General features: G+C 44.1%; 2 protein-coding genes and 4 non-coding genes across 11 annotated transcripts in view; 3 read left to right on the top strand and 3 right to left on the bottom strand.

The window, feature by feature from the left end:
- The first annotated feature begins 1,148 nt into the window (after positions 1–1,148).
- st6gal1 (ST6 beta-galactosamide alpha-2,6-sialyltranferase 1) lies at positions 1,149–18,012 on the top strand. Of its 6 annotated transcripts, XR_011037813.1 has the most exons (10): positions 1,164–1,439; positions 2,652–2,758; positions 8,015–8,224; positions 8,303–8,671; positions 8,746–9,010; positions 9,697–9,794; positions 13,771–13,872; positions 14,036–14,210; positions 14,618–14,998; positions 15,862–18,012. XR_011037813.1 is itself a non-coding variant. In XM_068330906.1 (9 exons), the coding sequence occupies exons 2-9, from the start codon at positions 2,747–2,749 to the stop codon at positions 14,887–14,889; spliced, it is 1,503 nt and encodes a 500-aa protein (XP_068187007.1). In that variant the 5' UTR covers positions 1,164–1,439; positions 2,652–2,746; the 3' UTR covers positions 14,890–18,012. The 6 variants fall into 6 exon arrangements, 5 of the variants coding, with proteins under 5 accessions (XP_068187012.1, XP_068187007.1, XP_068187009.1 ...); XM_068330906.1 differs by having other exon boundaries at positions 14,618–18,012; XM_068330908.1 differs by having other exon boundaries at positions 8,018–8,224; positions 14,618–18,012.
- Positions 18,013–18,179: 167 nt separating this feature from the next.
- trnav-aac (transfer RNA valine (anticodon AAC)) lies at positions 18,180–18,252 on the top strand. Its single transcript has one exon. It is a non-coding gene; the product is annotated as a tRNA-Val (tRNA).
- Positions 18,253–18,713: 461 nt separating this feature from the next.
- On the bottom strand, positions 18,714–18,786 carry trnav-cac (transfer RNA valine (anticodon CAC)). The gene has a single exon. It is a non-coding gene; the product is annotated as a tRNA-Val (tRNA).
- A 372-nt stretch (positions 18,787–19,158) lies between these two features.
- trnav-aac (transfer RNA valine (anticodon AAC)) lies at positions 19,159–19,231 on the bottom strand. The gene has a single exon. It is a non-coding gene; the product is annotated as a tRNA-Val (tRNA).
- A 96-nt stretch (positions 19,232–19,327) lies between these two features.
- Positions 19,328–19,400, top strand: trnav-aac (transfer RNA valine (anticodon AAC)). Its single transcript has one exon. It is a non-coding gene; the product is annotated as a tRNA-Val (tRNA).
- Positions 19,401–20,482: 1,082 nt separating this feature from the next.
- The window catches only part of LOC137606588 (early growth response protein 1-like), a 3,037-nt gene continuing 909 nt past the window's right edge, over positions 20,483–22,610 (bottom strand). The window contains exon 2 of the mRNA XM_068331915.1: positions 20,483–22,343. Within this exon, the coding sequence (XP_068188016.1) occupies positions 21,037–22,343 (1,307 nt within the window). The 3' untranslated portion in view covers positions 20,483–21,036. The remainder of the gene's footprint in view (positions 22,344–22,610) is intronic.

The raw sequence follows: 22,610 nt of genomic DNA on the forward strand, positions 1-22,610 counted from the left end.
CCCTCCTCTGCAGAGATTGCGTGTCTTGGCTACTGCAGAGAGATCCATCAATTCACGCCAATATAAAGAGAAAACCGGATATAAGGTGACTAGTCCTCTCCTTCAAAATAAAACACAATAAAAATACTTCGTGACTTCCAAGCTTAAAAATATGAATGCGAAAGTTCCAAACAGCCAAATTAAAAGTGCAAAAGTTTGAACAATGCAGCAAATGTTCTTGAATCACGTAAATTTAGAAACAGTTTCTTTCCCCTGGCCATTAGATTGCTTATGGCCAGATAAATCACCCCCCCCCCCGGTCCGTTCATTATCACATACTGTACATTTCACCTTTTTACAATATTCCCATGTGCAATATTCTTCTCCAATGTTAGCTGCTAAGCTCTGACATAGTCATCCTTATGGTTAACATTTTTCAACATTTCAAGTTTACATGCAAGGCCAGGCTGAAGGCTCTGTGTAATATTATATATTTATTATAGTTTACGTATAAGACTCATAATGTTAATAACACTTAAAACTGTCTATGTCCATCTTCACACTGCTTATTTTTTTCCTATGTTTCCCATGTTTTCCAATGTTTGTTCCTATATCTCCTATGTTTTTCTGCGAAAAAATGGTTGTGTATAGCGGTTGCCAAGCAACGACATTTCGTTGCCAGATTCACTGTTCAGAGTTTCTGCAATGACAATAAAAGGAAATCTAAATCTAAGTCTAAATCTATAGGTGGTGGCAGGTGATTCAACCAAATAGTACCAAGTACAACATTTGGTGAACTTGTACCTTTGTTGAGTACAGTACATTTTTTGATTTTTCACAATCTAGACAGACAGACAGACGGACGGACGGACGGACGGACGGACGGACGGACGGACGGACGGACGGACAGACAGACAGACAGACAGACAGACAGACAGACAGACAGATAGATAGATAGATAGATAGATAGATAGATAGATAGATAGATAGATAGATAGATAGATAGATAGATAGATAGATAGATAGACACAGAAAGACAGAGATGACTGTGTGTTATGTTACTGTAGATATTTTCAGAAACAATTAAGATCAAGAGTATAATATATATTCAATAGCGGCCTTTCAAAGAGATACATCTTATTTTGAAATCCATAACGGAAACACTATTCCTCTTTGTCTCGAGCTTAACCCTCGGTGCTGCAGCTCGCGCCAGAGGACTCGAAGGGCTCCGGTTCGCACTTCTCCAGATGCCATCGGACACCGACACCGACGGCGGCCTCGGACCGGACGGACGGACAGCGGCGGCGGCGCCACGCACGGAAATTCACGGGGAATATGGCGGCGGGAATAACGAGCTGCCCGGGACCGATGCGTCGATAAATGAGAAAACACGGCGGCTGATAGCGGAGGAACATCTCTTTACACAGGTCCACGACCATCAGCGGAACACCTTACATAAGGTATAGATAGATTAGATGGCTAAGAGAAAAATCAATCAATCAATCAATCAATCTATCTATCTATCTATCTATCTATCTATCTATCTATCTATCTATCTATCTATCTATCTATCTATCTATCTTGAATTTTGTATTTATCTACTCATTACATGCATTATTATTTTCTGTAATCATTCTTGAATATTAATATTAGTGCATAAAATATTCATCAAACTATTCTTTCATCACTAAACACATGATAAAAATCACATTTACCTGCTAAATGCAGATTATAGATCAAGTAAAGTGTGATGAGTCAAGAAATTTATAATGATTTACACTTGGGAGCATTTACTGATCATGGGATAAATGGAGACTCTGGATCGTCGCAGCAAATATTCAGAAACCTGCATCACAAACTGTTAATGAGGATAAGTTCAATCAAATTTGTAAAGAAAATAAAAATGATAAATTAATAAAAAGAAGGAGATTCATGTTGTTACGGTGACAGTGAAAGAAAGCAGATCATGTGTGAGAGTCCTGCAAGTTGAGTCAGTAGTGATTAAACTCATTCCTCTGTGTCAATGTTAGAAAACGATTGTGATAACAATAAATTCTATAAAAATTAAACATTATCCTTTTCTTTAAGTATATGTGTATCATTATAAGTTATCCTGGTTCATTTTTTATTGATCTATATGTTTTTGAAAAGTTACTTCTGAAAATTTCTGACTCAGGAAATGAAGAGCTGTAATTATTTTGTTTTCTAGTAAGCATGAAGATTTACAGTCTAGTGATAGCAAAATGCACCACTCTCCAAAGCAATAAACAAAAAAAAAACCTTGAAAAACAATTCTACAGAAACCTTGAGAACAAATAAAATTAGATGAGTCATGAATTGAATCTTCACTGCAGCTTCTAATCTATAAGAGCAATCGTGCACCCGTCCGTGAGGCGTTCGTGGACGCAGGAGCGATGAACCTGTTTATCTGCTCCCTGCAAGCGTCGGTCACACCCAGTCAACGGTCTGCTGAAGATCCCCTCACAGGAACTTGAGCCGTTTCTGACGGGCTGCACGCCGACTCTTGAAGCGTCGTCTTTTAAAATCTTAATGAGATCTCAGAGCTTCTGGTGACTGTAATGAATTAAGCAAATCAATTTTCATTTGACATATTTGTAAGATTAGAAGCACAAATTTGTGGGTAATGTGTGTGTGTGTGTGTGTCTTCACAGAGGGCATAATGGGATACCTGAAGGCAGCAGCCCTTTTCTGAACAACAACAACAACAACAACAACAACAACACAACAGTGTGCAGTGCCACACACTATGGGCTACAAGGTAACATCCATTCAACACACCAACCACAACCATCCCAGAGTATCTGTCCCCAGTCGTATCATCAGTATCCCGTGGCCTAACGTTTTTTTCTCGTGTGGACGTCTGCGGGTGACTCACGGTTCCAGCGGTAGTAGCAGTTGCCGGAGGTGTCATGATTCATTCATTGCACTGATGCGTCTGCAGCAGAATGAATTATGCAGATGTAACGACACACACCAGCTAAAAGAAACACTCCGACGCCGTCGGCTGCAAGTTGAGTAGACCCAAAATGTAAAGAAGGAGCTTTGCTGGAGTCAAGCCGACTCATGGTCAGAGTAGGCTGTTGCCATTTTCTCTTTGTCTGATCTTTAGGAGTCTTTTAATAAACCAGGAAAGTTATATATTGTGTACAAATGAAAGCTTTTCTTTAACTTAAACCTGAATAAAAGTTCAAATTCTTAACTTGACCTTGGAAGTTTTGTCCAAATGGTTCAACTCGTCAAGCAAATTTCATAAGAACTCAAAAACTTATGAGGCAGAAGCACATTGCACATTTGCAGGTGTGAAAGTACAACAATCAGGAGCTTGGCGCCCTCTCCTGGTCGGAGGACTGACCTGCAGCTCCTATTCCCTTACCGCCCTGAGGAACACCTTATTTATAGTCGACTGTGGGCCTAAAATGAGTGCGATACGCATTAAAAAAAACGGTTCTATTGTTTATTGTTTATCTAAAAAATAAAAGTACATTCATAATTATTTTGCAGATAATGCAAACAGACAAACCGATCATTCAATACAACTGCTGGTGTGCATAATCAGGCAGAAGCATTGGACTCCTACCAATCAGAGTGTGTTGTTCTGTTTTCTTTGTTTGCTTTATGTTTTTATTTACTATATTTACATTTTATTCACATCTTCCACTCTGCAGTGATACTTTTGTGCCATAAACAGAGAGCAGCTCAGCCTAACATCCGACAGCCAACCGACCAATCAGCATCTCTAGTGCTCGATTCAGGGCTTTGCTGCTGCAGACATTACCATCAAACTCACTCTGCCAGATTAAAACACACACACACACACACACACACACACACACACACACACACACACACACACACACACACACACACACACACACACACACACACACACACACACACACACACACACACTCACTCTCTCTCTCTCTCTCTCTCTCTCTCTTCTACCTTTTAATCTTGAGTAGTTTATGGCTCTATAATTCCAAGCGTAATATACAAACACCTCTGGCTGTGTGTGTGCGTGTGCGTGTGCGTGCGTGTGTGTGTGTTTGCGTGTGTGTGCTTGTGTGTGCATGAGAAGGCTGAGGATTTAGGGCGACATCTTTGAGCAGATCCTGGGTGACGCCACCATCTGTCTGAGGCTCTGCAGGCTCAGGCACTGCAGTAATGTAGCCATTACTTTCATTTATTCATTAAGAGGAGGAGGAGGACGACGAGCTAGCAGACTTCAAACTCACAGCCATGTTGGAGGTCCACAGCTGAGTATCCAGTTGTGAATTTGTAAATATAATCTGTTTGTGGTGCATTTTCTTCTTCTAAACAAATTGTCAACGGCGCTCGCCTCTGCAGGACACTGGTGCCCTCTGCTGGTTGGAGGGCTGCAGGTTCACCTTCACTTATCACGCTGATGGATACCTTTAACAGTGGATTGTGGGCCTGTATTGATCCAGATCACCAAACCTTAAGTGTCTTTTTTTAAAACCATTCCAAACCTTTACAAAACGTTCCATGTCAATCGGCTCTGAACATTTTCAGTAATCGAGTGAACAATTGGACAAAGAAACAAAGACACAAACAAACAAACAAACAAACACTCCTGCTGAGTCATTTATTGATCTTTTTAAAAAGTGCTGACATTCATTGTTGATGACGTATTTGTCTCCTTCCTCCAGCTGAAGCGGAGGGGAAGCAGCTGTTTCCCTCAAAAGCCTGTCTGTTTTCTTCCTTGAGGTCAAGCATTGAAATGTGTTCCTCTGTGCAGTGACTTAGCATTCTTTCTGCCGATGTGTTGCTTCTCTGTTCGCAGCCTGAACTTTAGTCTTTAGTTGAATTGAGGGGTTCAATTCAATAGAAAAAGATGAAAGGAGCTCATTTCCTCTGGTCGGCCCAAAGCCCCCCGCCGAGCGTCAACTCAAAACGTAGGATGGCGGCTGGATTCCATCCCATAAACGATCAGAAGAGAATGCATCAGGCTTATAGAGTTGTAAAGCTGCCAGAAACCAGCAGCAACGTATTGATTACATATGTCCTCCATGGGATGACATGTTTTCATTTCTGTTCCATGGGGCCGGATGCACAGAGATTCCATTGATCTCTGTCAATTCCCATCATTCCCATCAGCATCAGTCCAGCCGATCCTGTTTTGTGACGCTGGGGAAACGTCCTGAATCCAGGGTTGGATCTTAATTTTTAATTAAATCCTGCTTCAGGTTTTTCCTCCAGTCTTATCAAGATCGAGGTCACGCCGGTGTTGGGTGGAGAGCAGCTCAGTTTCTTCCTCCATCTCCTCCTGCACCATCACAACGTCAGATTATTCACCTTAAAATGACGATTGTCATAAATAACCCATATTTTATATTAAATTTGGCGTAAAACGACAGTGATTAAGGTGTGGATGAATTGTTGGACCTGCTGCACTCTGAAGCATTAAAACTCTTCTACCTGCTGCAGGAAGCGCTGAGTCATGTTAGACCATCCCTGCAGGGATTTATTCTGGCTGTGATTACATTTCACCGAGTCATCGCTGCTTCTGGGGGCTAAACCCGGGTCCTCAGCGTTAGCGTTGGATTAGAAAGCATCTTTAGGAGCACGCCACGTCAGTTTTCTTCCAAGTCTAGGCTTTATTTTGAGAATGACTGATTCTCATGACACTCTGTGTTGGGGTGGTTTCTACGGGCAGAAATGTGTCTTTCAATTTCCTCAAAGTTATGAGAACCCTTTTATCACATTATCAAATTTCTTGATGGCTGTTGATTAAACTTGGCGAGGCCTTAAAAGAAATCGGGTGGAGCCTTGTTACATCCTGCTTCAAAGCTGGGATGTATTGTGATTGTCAGCGTTCGTGTGTTCGTCCGTTAGTCCACCAAATATCTTTCCAACCGTTGCAGATAGAACGATGAAATAAAAAGCACATTACTCGGGCGGCAAAGGGGATAAAAATGAGATGATGACTTTGACCTTGAGAAAAGTAGATTAAGGTCAGATTTCAACTTCTGTACACGCAGGAAACGGATAAGATAGAAAGACGAAGGAGAAGGCCGGTGTGAGTAAGACTGTAGATCAAAGGTACTGCTTTGATCTATGAAAGTAGGTCAGAGCACTAACTTTGACCTTTGACCTATGGAAGTAGGTCAGGGTAAAATCTTGAATTTAGGGGAAAGTGGACTTCAGGATTGTGTTTGCCATGCCGCGGGATGTTGCAGTCTGACTGCCTTGGATCTAGTTTTTTTTTTTTTTCATTCTTTACCACGGGTTCAGGCTAATATCTGGAAGAACATTTGGGTTTAGTTTTATAACATCTCCCATTCATGCCATCTAAACAGCCTCTGTGATCTGTGTCATGGCCTCCTCTGGGTCCCACCTGCTTCATTCACTGGAGGTTAAATCTTCTGCCAAACTACGACGACACCTGTGGCGTCACCTGACACTCTTTGTTTGCCAAATTTTTACCTCTACGCCCTGATTTTTATCTCCTTTTTATTTGTCTTGTGAAACCAAACATCACCTATACAGCTCCAGTCCTGGCAGCGCCGGGAGTCAAAGAACAACAACCTTGGATTATCAGTTCATCCCGCTTTTGTTTTTTACAAAACTGATGTGAGGGTTGGACATGTGAAGTGAGGTCATTGAAAAGTAAAAACCGCTAGACTCTGTGGAGAGGCAGATCTAGCCCCGCCCCCCTGGGTGGGGGGGTCTGATTACATCTGTGGTAATCATTGTGGTAAGCAGTGATTACCACAGATTTGACTTGATGACCCTCGTTTTCTCCCGTCATCGGCTGAAGCATTGTGGGAAAGAGGTCGACCTCCAGCTCCTTGCATCGACTTCTTGCATCCAGTTCCCTCGTTTTTCCTCTGTCGTCTCTTATTCTCTCCATCTTAAAGCCTCTCTCGTCCCTCCTCTTTTTCCATTTAGCCTTTCCTCTGATGAATCGAGCTATCATTCTCTGCTCCTCATCCTCCTCCCCCTTGCTCTTTCTCCCTGATTTCCCCCATCGCCCACGGCAACAATGGCGCTGTTGCGTCCTCATTCTTCTTCGTTGCTTCCCTGACAGCATCTAAAGCAGGGATACAGTCAGAAATTATTTGGTTTATCCCATTGAACTCAACGAAGATTAAAAAAAACCCATCTGTTTAGACTCTTAAATCTGTCAGAACAGAGACATGTGGATTTTTGATTTTTGTGTTATTTTCAGTGGTAATCATAAAGCATTTCAGGCATATTTACTGATGTAAATCCTCCACTTTTAAAGCCTGGTTCTGAGAGGTGCTGCTGCTGCTGCTGCTGGTGGTGGTGGTGGTGGTGGTGGGGGTGTCTGTCCTCTATCAGGGGGAAGGAAGGAGATCCAGCTGACCCACTTCCACAGAATACCTCACAATACAGATGAGAGTTGCTAAAATCAGTCGTGGTTTCGTGGTTTAATGAACAGCGTCTGAACGGCAGAGATTTGATATAAATTCTCTTCTTGGACAAACTCTTCACCTTACGAAGCAGGATTTGTGATCAGCGAGTAAAGCTCAAAAGTTAACCTTTTGATACACACATTAACCGGGAGCATCGCCATGGAAACATGAACAGGTTATGTGTAACAGGGTTATATATGTTTTGCTATTCTCTGAAAGAGAATTCTTTTTCTTTTTTTTAGCTTAAATGTTTCAGATCATCGAGCAGTATTTGATGTCAAACAGTGGTAACCTGAGCAAACACAAAATGTTGCTTTTAAATGATGAAGTCATTTATTAAAGGGGGAAGAAAAAGAAAAATCACCCAAATTTAAATGAAACCTGTCGGACAAACAGGAGGAGGAACAAAACTGACCAACATCTGTTGTTTTGAAAGCAGTGAGGTGAACCACAGCGATGGAATTCTTTAGAAGGCGTCTCATCTTAGCTCACGTTTAGATGTTTGGGGAAATAAAACTAGTTATTTCTTTTGCGTTGACCCAGCTGTTTCAAAAGGTTCTCCTTCTGATTTTATTTTATCGTTCTTACTTTATATTTTATTATCTTGTCGTCAGCAGATCCCCGGGGCGGCCATGGACAGAGTCAGCCTGCTGTGGCGCCTGAGACGTCGGGCTCGCCGCGGGGCGCTCTGCATGGCGCTCTTCTGCATCTCCATGGCTCTGATCTACGCCATCTGCGCCGAGAACAGCGTGCCCGTCACCGACGCCATCTTTGGGGTGCGAGCGCGAACCCGGGCTCAGCCTCGCGCTCACTCCGTCGTCAAGGTCTGTCTTTGGTGTCCTCGCCGATGTGAGCTGAAGTTAGTCGAAGATGTTTGAACTAAAGCGCGTGTCGTCCCACAGGTGCTGCGGGGTGGAGCCAAACCCATGTACGTCAACCCACAGAAGCTCCCAGGTGTCATCCCGGGTGACCCTCATCGTCCAATCCCGGTCCTCTCCTCTCCGAACCGCACTCAGGAAGCTGCGGAGGCGCCACCAAAGCTGAAGCAGAAAGAACGGGAGTCCACGGGGTTCTTCTCCCACTTCCTGCCACGCCCCATCAGCCGCGCTCTGGAGAAGATATTTGGAGGCAGGCGGAGGGGTGAGCTGAGTGGCAAAGGGGGAGACGCAGAATTCTTCGGGCCTCACGGGCTTTTGGGAGAGGTGTGGGATGACGAGATGTCCAGTAACATGCTGGGAAACAGACTGAAGAAGGTGGTGCAGAATTATCAGGTGAGACTTCCTGTCCGAATTGTTGATTTGTTTTTTTTCGCCCCTCCCTCATTGTCTTTTCCTATTACTATCAGGCGATGAATAAGTACGGGGTCCAGGTCTCGGGTCCCGGTGGCGTTCCCGGCAGACCCAAACTGAGCGGTCCAAAGATCCTCTGCGAGCTGAAGGAGAAAGTAGAGGTCACGACTTTGACCTCTGACCTCCAGCCGTTTTCCTCAATGCCGTGGGCCAACCAGCTGCCCCCAAAGCAGATGTCCTCTGACCTGGGGCCGTACAAGACGTGTGCGGTGGTGTCGTCGGCCGGATCGATGCGGAACTCCGGTCTGGGCAAAGAGATCGGTGAGACGTTTTCGTCTGGGTGTTTGTGTCGTTAACAATCTGGGGTCTGTGGTGCATAAAGGTGAGCAGTCGGGTGTAAAGACGCTGTTCACATTTTCCCAGGTGTGTTTTGGGCGTAACGTGAATCGAACCGGTGACGCTATAAAAAACAGAGCTGGTTTTTGCTGAACGATCGCGTTAATGATCAAACTGATTTTACCTGCCGCTGAATCAACCCCCAAGCATGTTTGAGTTGATTTAGCATCATAGTTTCATTTGACCTTTGACCCCTTTCTGTCTGCCACAAATCTAACTCAGGAAGAGAGATGTGATTATTTCTTTTGCTGACATTTGAAAGCTGCTAGTGGAGCGGTGGACGGGTGGACTTTAGACAGAAACATGTTTCAGGAAAGACTGTTTCCTGGTTTGGACTCACCGGCGACCCCGAGCAACACCAGAACGAAAACAAGGAGATTCATTTCGGCATCAGTCAACCGTGAGATTAAGACGTGTGAGCGTTATGCTGTACAAACTATTTGAAATTCTTCCACGTCGTCAGGCAACACTAAACCGAAACACCTTCCTTTTCTGAACCTGTTTTTTTTTTTTTTTTTGTGTTATTTGCATACAGAGGAGGACAATTTGTTACATCAGTGATTCGAAAACGTTCACGTCTTCTAAAACCTTCCTTTCTTCTCAAATCGCAGACTCCCACGATGCTGTCCTGCGATTCAACACCGCCCCCACCACCGGCTACGAGAAAGACGTTGGCTCCAAAACCACAATCCGTCTCATCAACTCACAGGTGAAGAAACCGCCCAACGACAGCAAAGTATTTTTATCGAGCAGATATGAAACCTGTAAAAACCTTCCTGAACACCCGTAGGCCTCAAATAGTGGCGACTTCTACATTTATACTTAGAATTTTTTTAAATAAAAGAGTCAAAAACAGAGAGAAAATCTAAAAGATTTAAAAATTTACATTCATAAAAGGATCTTCTTCTTCTTCTTCTTCTTTTCCTTTCGGCTTTTCCCTTCAGGGGTCGCCACAGCGAATCAATTTCCTCCATCTAGCCCTGTCCTTTGAATCCTCTTCACTCACACCAACTATCTTCATGTCTTCCCTCATTACATCCATAAACCTCCTCTTTGGTCTTCCTCTAGGTCTCCTGCCTGGCGGTTCAAAACTCAGCATCCTTCTACCAATATATTCACTATCTCTCCTCTGGACATGTCCAAACCATCTCAGTCTGGCCTCTCTGACTTTATCTCCAAAACCTCTAACATGTGCTGTCCCTCTGATGTACTCATTCCTGATCCTATCCTTCCTGGTCACTCCCAGAGAGAACCTCAGCATCTTCATCTCTGCTACCTCCAGCTCTTTCTCCTGTCTTTTCTTCAGTGACACTGTCTCTAGACCAAACAACATCGCTGGTCTCACCACAGTTTTGTACACCTTTCCTTTCATTTTAGCTGAAACTCTTCTATCACACATCACACCTGACACTTTCCTCCACCCGTACCATCCTGCCTGTACACGCTTCTTCACCTCTTTTCCACACTCTCCATTGCTCTGGACTGTTGACCCTAAGTACTTAAAATCCTCCACCTTCTTGATCTCTTCTCCCTGTAGCCTCACTCTTCCACTTGGGTCCCTCTCATTCACACACATGTACTCTGTCTTACTGCGGCTAACCTTCATTCCTCTCCTTTCCAGGACAAACCTCCACCTCTCTAGCTTCTCCTCCACCTGTTCCCTGCTCTCACCGCAGATCACAATGTCATCTGCAAACATCATAGTCCATGGAGATTCCTGTCTAACCTCGTCTGTCAGCCTGTCCATCACCATAGCGAACAAGAAGGGGCTCAGAGCTGATCCCTGATGCAGTCCCACCTCCACCTTGAACTCCTCTGTCACACCTACAGCACACCTCACCACTGTCCTACAGTCCTCATACATGTCCTGCACTGCTCTAACATACTTCTCTGCCACTCCAGACTTCCTCATACAATACCACAGTTCCTCTCTGGGCACCCTGTCATAAGCTTTCTCTAGATCTACAAAAACACAATGCAGCTCCCTCTGGCCTTCTCTGTACTTCTCTATCAACATCCTCAGAGCAAATACTGCATCTGTGGTACTCTTTTTTGGCATGAAACCATACTGCTGCTCACAAATGCTCACTTCTGCCCTTAGTCTAGCTTCCACTACTCTCTCCCATAACTTCATTGTATGGCTCATCAGTTTTATTCCTCTGTAGTTGCCACAACTCTGCACATCTCCCTTGTTCTTAAAAATGGGCACCAGCACACTACTCCTCCATTCCTCAGGCATCTTCTCACTATCTAAGATCCTGTTGAACAACCCAGTCAGAAACTCTACTGCCACCTCTCCTAGACACTTCCATACCTCTACAGGTATATCATCAGGACCAACTGCCTTTCCACTCTTCATCCTCTTCAATGCCCTCCTCACTTCATCCTGACTAATCTTTGCTACATCCTGGTCCACAAAAGTCACCTCTTCTAGTCTTTGTTCTCTCTCATTTTCCACGTTCATCAACTCTTCAAAGTACTCTTTCCATCTTCCCATCACACTACTGGCACCTGTCAATAGACTTCCATCCCTATCCTTAATCACCCTAACCTGCTGCACGTCCTTCCCATCTCTGTCTCTCTGTCTTGCCAACCGGTATAGATCAGTCTCTCCCTCCTTACTGTCCAACCTAGCATACAAGTCATCATAAGCTTCTTGTTTGGCCTTTGCTACCTCTACCTTCACCTTACGCTGCATCTCCCTGTACTCCTGTCTACTCTCCTCGGTCCTCTCAGTGTCCCACTTCTTCTTAGCTAACCTCTTTCTCTGTATGCACTCCTGTACCTCCTCATTCCACCACCAAGTCTCTTTATCTACTTTCCTTCCAGATGACACACCAAGTACTCTCCTACGTGTCTCCCTGATCACATTAGCTGTAGTTGTCCAGTCATCTGGAAGCACCTCCTGACCACCCAGAGCCTGTCTTAACTCCCTCCTAAAAGTCATGCAACACTCTTCCTTTTTCAGGTTCCACCATTTCGTCTTCTGCTCTGCCTTTGCCCTCTTGATCTTCCTCACCACCAGAGTCATCCTACACACCACCATCCTATGCTGTTTGGCTACACTCTCACCTACCACTACTTTACAGTCACTGATCTCCTTCAGGTTACACCGTCTACACAAGATGTAGTCTACCTGTGTGCTCCTACCGCCACTCTTATAGGTCACTCTATGTTCCTGCCTCTTCTGGAAGAAAGTATTCACTACAGCCATTTCCATCCTTTTTGCAAAGTCAACTACCATCTGTCCTTCTGCGTTCCTCTCCTGGATACCAAACCTGCCCATCACATCCTCATCCCCTCTGTTTCCTGCACCAACATGTCCATTGAAGTCTGCTCCAATGACAACTCTCTCACTTCTAGGCAAGCTCTGCATCACTTCATCAAAGTCCGACCAGAATTTCTCCTTCTCCTCCAGCTCACATCCTACCTGTGGAGCATACCCACTAACAACATTGAACATCACACCTTCGATTTCTAGCTTCAGACTCATCACTCTATCTGACACTCTTTTTACCTCCAGGACATTCCTAACAAACTCCTCCTTCAAGATAACTCCTACTCCATTTCTCTTCCCATCTATACCATGATAGAACAACTTGAACCCTGCTCCTAAACGTCTAGCCTTGCTACCTTTCCACCTGGTCTCCTGTACACACAGTATGTCTACCTTCCTCCTCTGCATCATGTCAACCAACTCTCTACCTTTTCCTGTCATAGTTCCAACATTCAACGTCCCTACTCTCAGTCCTATACTCTTGGTGTTCCTCTTCTCTTTCTTCGAGCGAACGCACTTTCCTCCTCTCCTTCTACGACCAACAGTAATCCAATTTCCACCGGCGCCCTGTAGGTCAACAGCGCCGATGGCGGTCGTTGTTAACCCGGGCCTCGACCGATCCGGTATGGAAGTCATAGGTTTGATTCGCATCTTTGATTTGGCAAAAGTTTTACGCCGGATGCCCTTCCTGACGCAACCCTCTGTATTTATCCGGGCTTGGGACCGGCACAATAAGACACTGGCTTGTGTCCTCTTGCGGCTACATTCATAAAAGGATGATTATTCAAAAAGATGTTCCATTTTTTTCATTTAATAAACTTCGATCTTCTTGTTTTCACTTGAATCTTCAAACATTCACAACATAAACTCACAAAACAGAGAAAAAAAAAGGTTTTTAAGCTGTAATATTTCCAAGTTTGACTTTATGAGCTTGACTGATGCTGAAGGAGAAGAAATTCACATTCAAATGAGTGATATATGGAAATAGATCTCATCAACTCCAACCAACTCCAGCTTTAAAGCATCTCTGCCTTTATAATTCCTTTCATATTGTGGGAACTAGTTTTTCACATTATCTGGGTTTAGTGGCGATAGTTGATTTAGATTAACGGATGGATAGAGAAGGAGACACAATCTTTTTCACCTTTGTGAATGTGGTTAAGGTGAAATGCAAAGCAGGCAGAAACACCTGGTCAGACACAAACAGCATCGAGAAGCGGAGAGTTGGGTTACATTATGAAGCCTGAGCAGCAGCAGGTCGTTCGTGACTTCACCCACATCGTGACTTTAGTCCAGCACTTGGTGACATTTTTAGGAATCCAGTTTTCACATTACAGAGACAATAATACTGGTACTGTTCTAAAGTCCAAGCCCACATTGGTTCAGATTTGACTCTACCCTCTTCTAGGTGATGGCGACTGATGACCATCGCTTCCTGTCCAGTTCTCTGTACAGCTCCGGGTCGCTGGTGGCCTGGGACCCCTCCCCCTTCTCTGCTGACCTCTCTCAGGTGATGTTTGCACCAATCACAACAGAAGCTGGTGGTTGAATCATGAAATATTAGCGTGTCTCCTGGTCAGGTTTTAGGAAGTTGCATGATCTATGACGGACACACAGACAGCTACCACGAGCTCATTGCGGCTAGCCGTCATGGTGCGGTTTTTTCTCCACAGTGGTACAACCGGACAGATTACCCCATCTTCACCCAGTACCAGAGGTACAGGAGGCTCCACCCCACACAGCCCTTCTACATCCTGAACCCCCGCTTTGAGTGGCAGCTCTGGCAGAGAATACAAGATAACATGGCTGAGCCCATTCAGAAGAACCCGCCCTCGTCCGGCCTGCTCGGTGTGTGCAAATGTCAGCCGACCACCACTTCCTGTTTATTAGCATAATTCATAACACATCCGTTGCAGCCAGACCAAAATATCAAAACAGCAGGAAAACACAGCAGAGTTTAGTTCATAACACAGTACAGTTTAGTGAATACTACAGTAGAGTTTAGTAAATATTACAGTAGAGTTTAGTGAATATTACAGCAGATTTTAATAAATATAGCAGTACAGTTTAGTGAATATTACAGTACAGTATAGGTAATATTATAGTGGAATTTAATGAATATTACAGTAGAGTTTAGATAACATTCTAGTAGAGTTCAGTGTCGTACTCCAGTATTCTCTCCAGTCTCATCCTGCAGCTCCTGCCGGGATGTCCCATCTGTATTTTAAAGTGCCCTCTCGCTACTTCCTGTCCAGGCACCGTCCTGATGATGTCACTGTGCGAGGTGGTGCACGTTTACGAGTTCCTGCCGTCCCGCAGGAAGACGGAGTTGTGTCACTACTACCAGCGTTTCTTTGACGCGGCCTGCACGCTGGGGGCCTACCACCCCCTGCTGTACGAGAAGAATCTGGTGAAACGCATGAACCAAGGCTCCAACCGCGACATCTACACCCACGGACGCGTCACGCTGCCTGGGTTCAGCCAGCTGAACTGCACCCAGACTGCTGGAGGCGTCCCCGACCCCTGATAGCAGACACAGGAGAATGCGAACGCAGCACCGAGAGTTGCAAGGAAGAGGTCGCATGAACACATCATGCTGCCAGACCGAAAGGTCCCGCCCACTACGAACATGACAGGTTATTGGCTGTTCACATTTATGAGTCGTGTCCCCCTGATGCTCACAACTTAACACTAAACCAGCTCAAATATCAGTGGTTGAAAAAACATGTCACTGTTTTTGAAGTCATCCCAAAAGTTGTGTAAAGTTGATGTTTTACCAAAGCATATTAATATATTTAAAACTGATTTCCAATCATTTCAGTGCCAACATCTGTGGTAAATTAGCGGAATTACTGCTTCTCACCCTGCATGAACAAAAATGGCAAATTAAAGAAAACAGTTCACCCAGGACTAGCTAACAGCTAACAGAGGCTAGTTTGGCTGACATTTCCTCGTTTGCTATCACACAGCTAAGTTAAGTAACACCTCCTAATTTCTAATCGGATGCCGTCTGTGGGTGTTCATTACCAGTAAGAAAAAGATATGAGCCCTCATCTATTGTAGGTCTAGTTAGAACCTCCACAGGAACTTGAGATCCATTTAATGAGTCTGAATCGGTTTTATTTCTGCCACATAATGGAAGAGCTGTAACGCCTCCGCCCATCTCTGTCCCAGATCAGGACTGTGATCACTTTCTCTTCCTCCGTCATCATTGAAATTATGGTCATTTATTCTTCTGATCGCTCTTTGTCTCTCCATCTTATGACGATCTGTGGAGTCAGATTTTCGTAATTGTTGTTTTCGTAAAGCAAATCCTAATCTAACCCTAAACCTAACAGTGAGACTAACTCCAACCCAGACATTTACTCAAACGAAGGACTTTTCACATTCAGCTCTGACACATGGCTTCTGACATCTGAAGAATCTGCAGTCTGCTCAAAGAAGATGTTTTCTCTCGCTTGAAGTTTATTTTTTCTGATTTTTATCGCCCTATTTTCAGGGCTTGGACGACACTTCATCGAACAACAGGATGTCTCGGCTCGAAGTCGGCAGCTTCCCCCAAATGTGATTGTGTTTGTCAAACTGTGAGAGGAGACGCTTACTCACTGTGATCGGTGGAGTTAAGTGGTTTCCTCACCACATAAAAGAACAACAGTAAGGCTGTGATCACATTGCACTGGTCAAATGCATTTCTTTCTCTCCATCACGAACAGAGCTGGATATATGTGAAGCATTAAAGGTGTAAAATGTAAAATACAGGTGCAATATGGTGATTTAAAAAATGTAGCTTCAGGAAATATGAAGAAACATCAACGCTATGAAAGAAATATCTGCTGTGGCCATTTCTTCTGTGGTGTTTTAAAGCAGTCAGAGCATCTGATAGATTATAAATTATTGTATTCTGAGAGCAAGAAAGTGATTAGCTTCATATAATAAGTACAATCCATCCAGTAGTTAGCTCTTAATGATAAGTAAATCAGTCATCTCTTTGTCCAGGTCTATGCTTTCCTTTCGTAAGTGCTAAGCTGGGACGCAGACACTGTATGAGTACAACAGAGAACAAGATGGTTTTCCTGAATTGTCGTGCTCAAACATGTGGCTCCTCATTGCTGCACACATCTGGATCTTTTTAGTGCAGAAGCATGTAGGTGTGCTTCCTCTGCGTCGTGCATGTATGAATTCACATCTGGTGGGACGTAAGAAAAGACAAACGGTCTTACTAGTTTGTTATCCCTTTGTGCTGATGAAGATCTTTTTAGCAACCAATATAATGTACATATATGTATCTCTCATGAACACACACACACACCGTTTTACTGGCTGATTTAAATTTAATCAAGGGAAAACTTTTTTTGTTGGTATAATGAGATTAAATATAAGGGTAGTTTGTGAGTTAAGCTTATTTTATAGATGACTATCATCTATTGTAAGTGCTGGCCTGTTAGCCATTGTCATAACTAATTAGGACGTGTCTCTCGTATCACATCTTCCCCTGCAATTTTTCCAACCCTATGTCTGGATTTTAACTCTGGTCACAGTAAAAACAACAGCCTTGTGCTCATCATGACTTTTATTCTATTATTGCTAATGCATGTTTACTGTCTGTAGAGGTTTGCGCCAAAGTAGCTGTGCGCCACCAGAATGTAAGAACGTAGAACCTCTCTGATGACCAGAGAAACGATTCGCATGGCACCGATTCAGCTTTTATCCCTTTTCTAAAGCAAACAGAACCGTTAATGTGAAACAAGTATTTGTATTAGCTGACTTCAGCCAGGTTATTTGCATGCAAAAATCTTTGATAATTAACATTATGTGTGTCTAAAATATTGAGAAAGCCCATTGGTTTGTTGTTACCTGTATGGAAATAGGGTGTCAAAGTCAGGTATTTTCACAGTGATGTGAAAAATCAATTGAAATATTTTAAGTTAATTCAAAACTGTGAAAACAAAATAAGAAAATATCATTAACAGGACAAATGCTTTAATTTCTCATTTCTCATACTAGCAGCATGCCATCAAACTCTGCAATTTGTTGACAGCATATCTTAGCATTCCAAAAAGCTAAATTGATCACAATCACCCCAGTTTAGAGATTAAAAGTGCTGAAGCAGCCATGTCTGCACTTTGTACCCAGTTTGGAGGTGCAGGGGACACAGAACAGGAAGCAGTGAATGTTTTGTCCCAGGATCCATTCAGGACTTAATCCTTATACAGGGAATGTTGAATTCCACCTCGGCCTGTAGCTGAATGAATCCGTCTCCCAGAAACAGAATGGCTTTTGTTTTTCCTGAACATGTTTTTTTTTTTATACTAGGATTTCATTGTTTATTCAGGAGGAAAACACTTGAATAATTGATGTCACTGCATTTCAACATTTTCTTCCTATGCAGTCGTCTCAACACCTGCATATTTAATTTGAGCTGTCAGCGTGTATTTGTGTGAAAAGTTCTGTCATTTTGTTTTTGCTGACAATTAAGACTTATTCCTCTGCTTTGCCTTTAACCTCTTGGCATCTGACTGGAATGGTTGCTAAGTGGGAAAATGTGGTTTCTTGAGAGTTATCGCTTCTGTTTTTGTTTGTCTTTACTCTTCTTTTTCCTAAAGCACTGGATTTTTTTCACTTGATGTTCAAATAAAACCGAAAAATTAAAGTTGTGTAATATATCCTTGAAACGACGTCTCGAAAGCATGTCATATGAATATAAATCATTTATTCTAGAGGACAAAGCACTCTATTAAAGGACAAAGCGTACAGTGTTTTTAAAAATACAGATATGTAAAATTTATATACACAACTCTTTCTTCGATTACCCACTTGGTTTCCGTAGTGTAGTGGTTATCACGTTCGCCTAACACGCGAAAGGTCCCCGGTTCGAAACCGGGCGGAAACATTTTTTGACCCAACTTAAGATGTGAAATCTCGTCTCTCTCTACAACTACTACAGACTCCATTTTTCTTGAAATAATAAACCCATGGCGTCCAAATCCTGCGGAAGCACAACCAGAGAAACACCAGCTTTATTCGGGGCACGCAGCAAATCGACATCTGTGAACAGGTCACCATCATCATCATTCTTCGCAGGTTAATTATTTGCCAATGCAATTAAACATCGAAGTGAACGTCTAAATGAACGTGTAAACAATAACAATTCTAGTGTAGAGGTTGTTAATCATGCCGTTCCACATATTTAGGAATTGTCTCTTGAGAATGACTGGATTTTATTTTAGAAAAAGATTGAGATAAACTATTTCTCTGGATTACTGAAGAACACCTCATGTGAATGGAGTTGCAGATAAATTTGTATGTGTTGCGTTGCTATGACGTTATTCATTTGAACGTCATCAAGAAAACTGTTTCCGCCCGGTTTCGAACCGGGGACCTTTCGCGTGTGAGGCGAACGTGATAACCACTACACTACGGAAACTGATGGCTTTCAGTCGAACAATGAATTAAATAAACCTTTACCAAAAATGTTTTCTATAATGGCTTGTTTGCTAAAATGTGAAGACAACTACATTGAGGATCAAAGGCCTTCAATACCCATTAATGTTTGATTAACGCCTGTCGTTTACCTATATTTTCGGTCTCTGTTAGTCCTGATTTTATACACAACAGCGCCACCTGCCGGACACAGCTGGTGCAATAATAACCACACAGGAGAAGTCAGAGTACTGAAGTCATGAGTTTGATAAACACTTAACCCATGAAACCCATGAATTTGATTCGTTTGGATTAGTTTATGCCAAAAACATTTTTGTCCTAAAGTAATTATGTTTATTTGCTTAATAAAGCAAGATGTTTCCGCCCGGTTTCGAACCGGGGACCTTTCGCGTGTTAGGCGAACGTGATAACCACTACACTACGGAAACTGTGCGAATTCAATTGTTAATACTCAATCTTTATTATGGCCCACAGTATTCGCACAGGTCGTTGTTGTATTTGTGATACAAATCTGTTTGCATACAGTTTCCGTAGTGTAGTGGTTATCACGTTCGCCTAACACGCGAAAGGTCCTCGGTTCGAAACCGGGCGGAAACATATTTTGTCCAATAACAGCATTTACAATAAAAAAGTGATCGTTCTTTCATTCGTAATTGTCGTTGATATATCTATTGTAATAAGCTGTACGTAACCTGCAGCAAATGGTCAGACATTAATGAGGCGATGTTATCGTTCTGAAAGCACCAGATTGAGAAGCGTCTGTCTTCAGGCTGTGGGAAAAAGGAACCTTGAAAGGAACCGTCACCAGAAACAAGTTCACGAAAAAGTTCAAGAATGAAGCGATATGGATTTTTCTAGATGCAGGAATCCGAAGCGTTTGTTTTCTTCCGCAGTAGTCTTTTGACACACACACCCTCCAGCAGATCCTGATGAACCTGTCCATCAAGGCGTTACGTCACAGAACACACACACAGTTTCCGGGCGTCCCGCCAGCGGAAACCTCCTTATTTGGTTATCGGATGTCCGCTGCACGGGCAGGAAACACCATATTTGGGCTGTAAAACGTCGTTCTTCCTGCAGGGAGCTGGTCAGTCTCCTCCCATTGGCTGTTTGACACACAGAGGATTTACTGCTGACACGAAAAGCCGCGTTCACAGACACACACACACACACACACACACACACACACACACACACACACACACACACACACACACACACACACACACACACACACACACACACAGGCTTAACTGCAATCTTTGTACTCTGATTACATTTCACAACTAACTGGAAACAAGGTAACTTTAACTTGTAACTTTTTTTTTTCAGTTAAAGTTATCAGTTTCAAAATGAAGTGTTAAGTTAATTTATAACAGTTTGACTTACTCTTAATCTGACTGGCAATAAATTCTGCATTTTAAAAAAAAGCGGTTTTTCAGATATTTATGTAATTCATTAAGTACTCTTTGGGTCTCGCTGTTTTTTATTTACAAACTTAATTTTTTTGCTTTGAACTGAATTACCTGGTTTTCATCTGACATAAAATGCTTACTTACTAAAATGCTTATTTAATCATCTTATGACGTGTTTTAAAGACCCACAGCTCACCACATAAATCAAATTGTAGCGTTAGCAGCTGTAAGTAATCTGTCGACCTGAAATAAAAAGCACCAACAAAACTTTGACATTTTATTTTTGTCTCTTAAAGACGAAATACATTCGGTACAAAATTGAACATATCAAACACTGACCTGCATGTAAGAATACAAAAATCCCAGAACCTACACAGTAGGTAAAAGTACACTGTGTACATGCTTGTGTATTTTAGAAATACTACATGTAAGCACCATACATTTCCCTTTAAAAAGTACTCATGTTTCATACATTCAAAAAGGAAGCTCCAATATTCAGAAATAATTTTTGGTTATAAGAGCATCTAAAAAAAGAGTTTTTATTAATTTCTGAAAATTAAAGTTCATGTCCAGCACGTTATTTTAACTCCATTGCTGCTGGTAAAGATCCAGCATGTGAGTCTATCAAACAGCTTCCAGCTGCAAAAAACGCGGACATGTTTCACTCATCGCCAGAGAAACCTCATGTCTGTTCACCTTTGAGCGCCTCTCAAAACTAAACCTTGAGTTTGATCCAGACAGTCTGATATGTGAGTTCACGATGAAGGCTGAGTTGCAGTCTGGGGTCAAAGGTCACCATGCGACAGGTGAACTTCCTGTCAACAGATGTTGGAGTTGTTAGGGGAGTGGAGCTCTGACTGGGGACTCCCCATTGGAGAGGAGCAGGAGGAGGAATAGATGTGAGGGGATGTGGAGGAAGTGTAGCAGGAGGTGAAGCAGGGGGAGGCAGCCTGCATCCCGAGGGACGGAAAGGATGAGGAGGGGAACAGCGACACGTTGGGGGAGGAGGAGCCGTGAGCAGGGGAGGAATAAGAGGAGCAGGGTGAGGAGGTAAGAGGGGAGGTGTAGGCAGGAGGGTTGCTGATGGGGATGGGAGGAGAGGACGAGGAAGACAAAGGGGCGGCGGTCCTGTCGGCCTTGCGGTCGCGCTGCCTCAGGTGGATCTTGGTGTGTCTCTTCCGCTCGTCGCTTCGGGCGAACTTGCGTCCGCACTCGGCGCAGGCGAACGGCTTCTCGCCGGTGTGCGTGCGGATGTGCGTGGTCAGGTGGTCGCTTCGGCTGAAGCTGCGCATGCAGATGCGACACTGGAACGGCTTCTGACCCGTGTGCATGCGCACGTGGCGGGTCAGCTCGTCCGAACGGGAGAAGCGGCGTTCGCAGCCGTCGGCCGGGCAGGCGTAAGGGCGCTCGTGGGGCGGCGTCTTACGCTGTCCTCCGGCGGGGGACTTCCTGATCCGGTTGGATTTGGTGAAGTGAGCCTGGTAGGCGGACTCTTGAGGTTGCGTCTGGATCTGCGAGGAGAAGGCTTTGATGGTGGAGAGCGGTGTGAGCGGGGGCTGCAGCGCCGGCAGGTTCAGGCTCTGGGTCAGGATGGGTTTCTGGTCCTGAGACAAGCCCAGGTCGCCATCCTGCAGTTGCGGGGGCAGCATGTAGTCCGGCAGCATCGGCACCGCCATTGTGGCCGTTTGGATGCCAACCCTGGGGCTGGACGTGGGGTAAGCTGGAGGGGGGCCCTGCAGCTGGATGGGGGTCATCTGGGACTCAGATGGAGGGGGGAGGAGGTCCGAGCTAGTGGCGGTGGTGTAGGTCGCCGTTGCTGAGAAGACCGAGGCGATGTCGCCGCAGGAACCGCCCACCTGGACGGAGCCGTAACCCGACAGGGGCGGCGCTGATGATGCCGATGTCGCCGATGTGGAAGAGGATGTGAGGCTACAGGTGGCGGAAGGAGGTGTCGCCATGTTCACCAACCCTGTGAAAAGGCTGAGAAGAGGCTCCGCCCACAGGCTGCCGCCGCTGGACACAGCGTTTGATGGTTCGAAGCTGAAGCGGCCGCTGTAGGTCAGCGCCGGGTGGCGGGGGGTCAGAGGGGGGAGGCTCTGCAAGTCTGGAAGCTCCGACAGAGAGTCTGGAAAAGAGGAAGAGAAGAAGAACTGGAGGTCAGGGTCTGTCGACAGGAAACAACTGATAACCTGGTAGATACACCTGAAGTTTGCTCTGATGTGATTGGCAGCAGTCAGTCAGCTGACAGCTTTTTATTGCGTCAATAACATTTAAGATGATAAAGATTCACAATGTTTGTCTGGAAAAGCTTTCTGAAAGATCTCTGTGGATTCTAGTGGATCTTGATGTTGAAGGAAGAAGATTTCAGATACAGAAGTGGACTTCTGACCCA

The sequence above is a fragment of the Antennarius striatus genome, chromosome 13 (assembly GCF_040054535.1).
Source record: "Antennarius striatus isolate MH-2024 chromosome 13, ASM4005453v1, whole genome shotgun sequence".
Taxonomy (NCBI): Eukaryota; Metazoa; Chordata; class Actinopteri; order Lophiiformes; family Antennariidae; genus Antennarius; species Antennarius striatus.

What these genes read in the sequence shown, in the direction of transcription:
- st6gal1 (XM_068330906.1), top strand. An exon ending in CGGTCTGGGCAAAGAGATCG is followed by an intron (nt 9,011 to 9,696) that starts GTGAGACGTTTT and finishes CTCAAATCGCAG; the next exon opens with ACTCCCACGATGCTGTCCTG. An exon ending in GCCCTCGTCCGGCCTGCTCG is followed by an intron (nt 14,211 to 14,617) that starts GTGTGTGCAAAT and finishes CTTCCTGTCCAG; the next exon opens with GCACCGTCCTGATGATGTCA.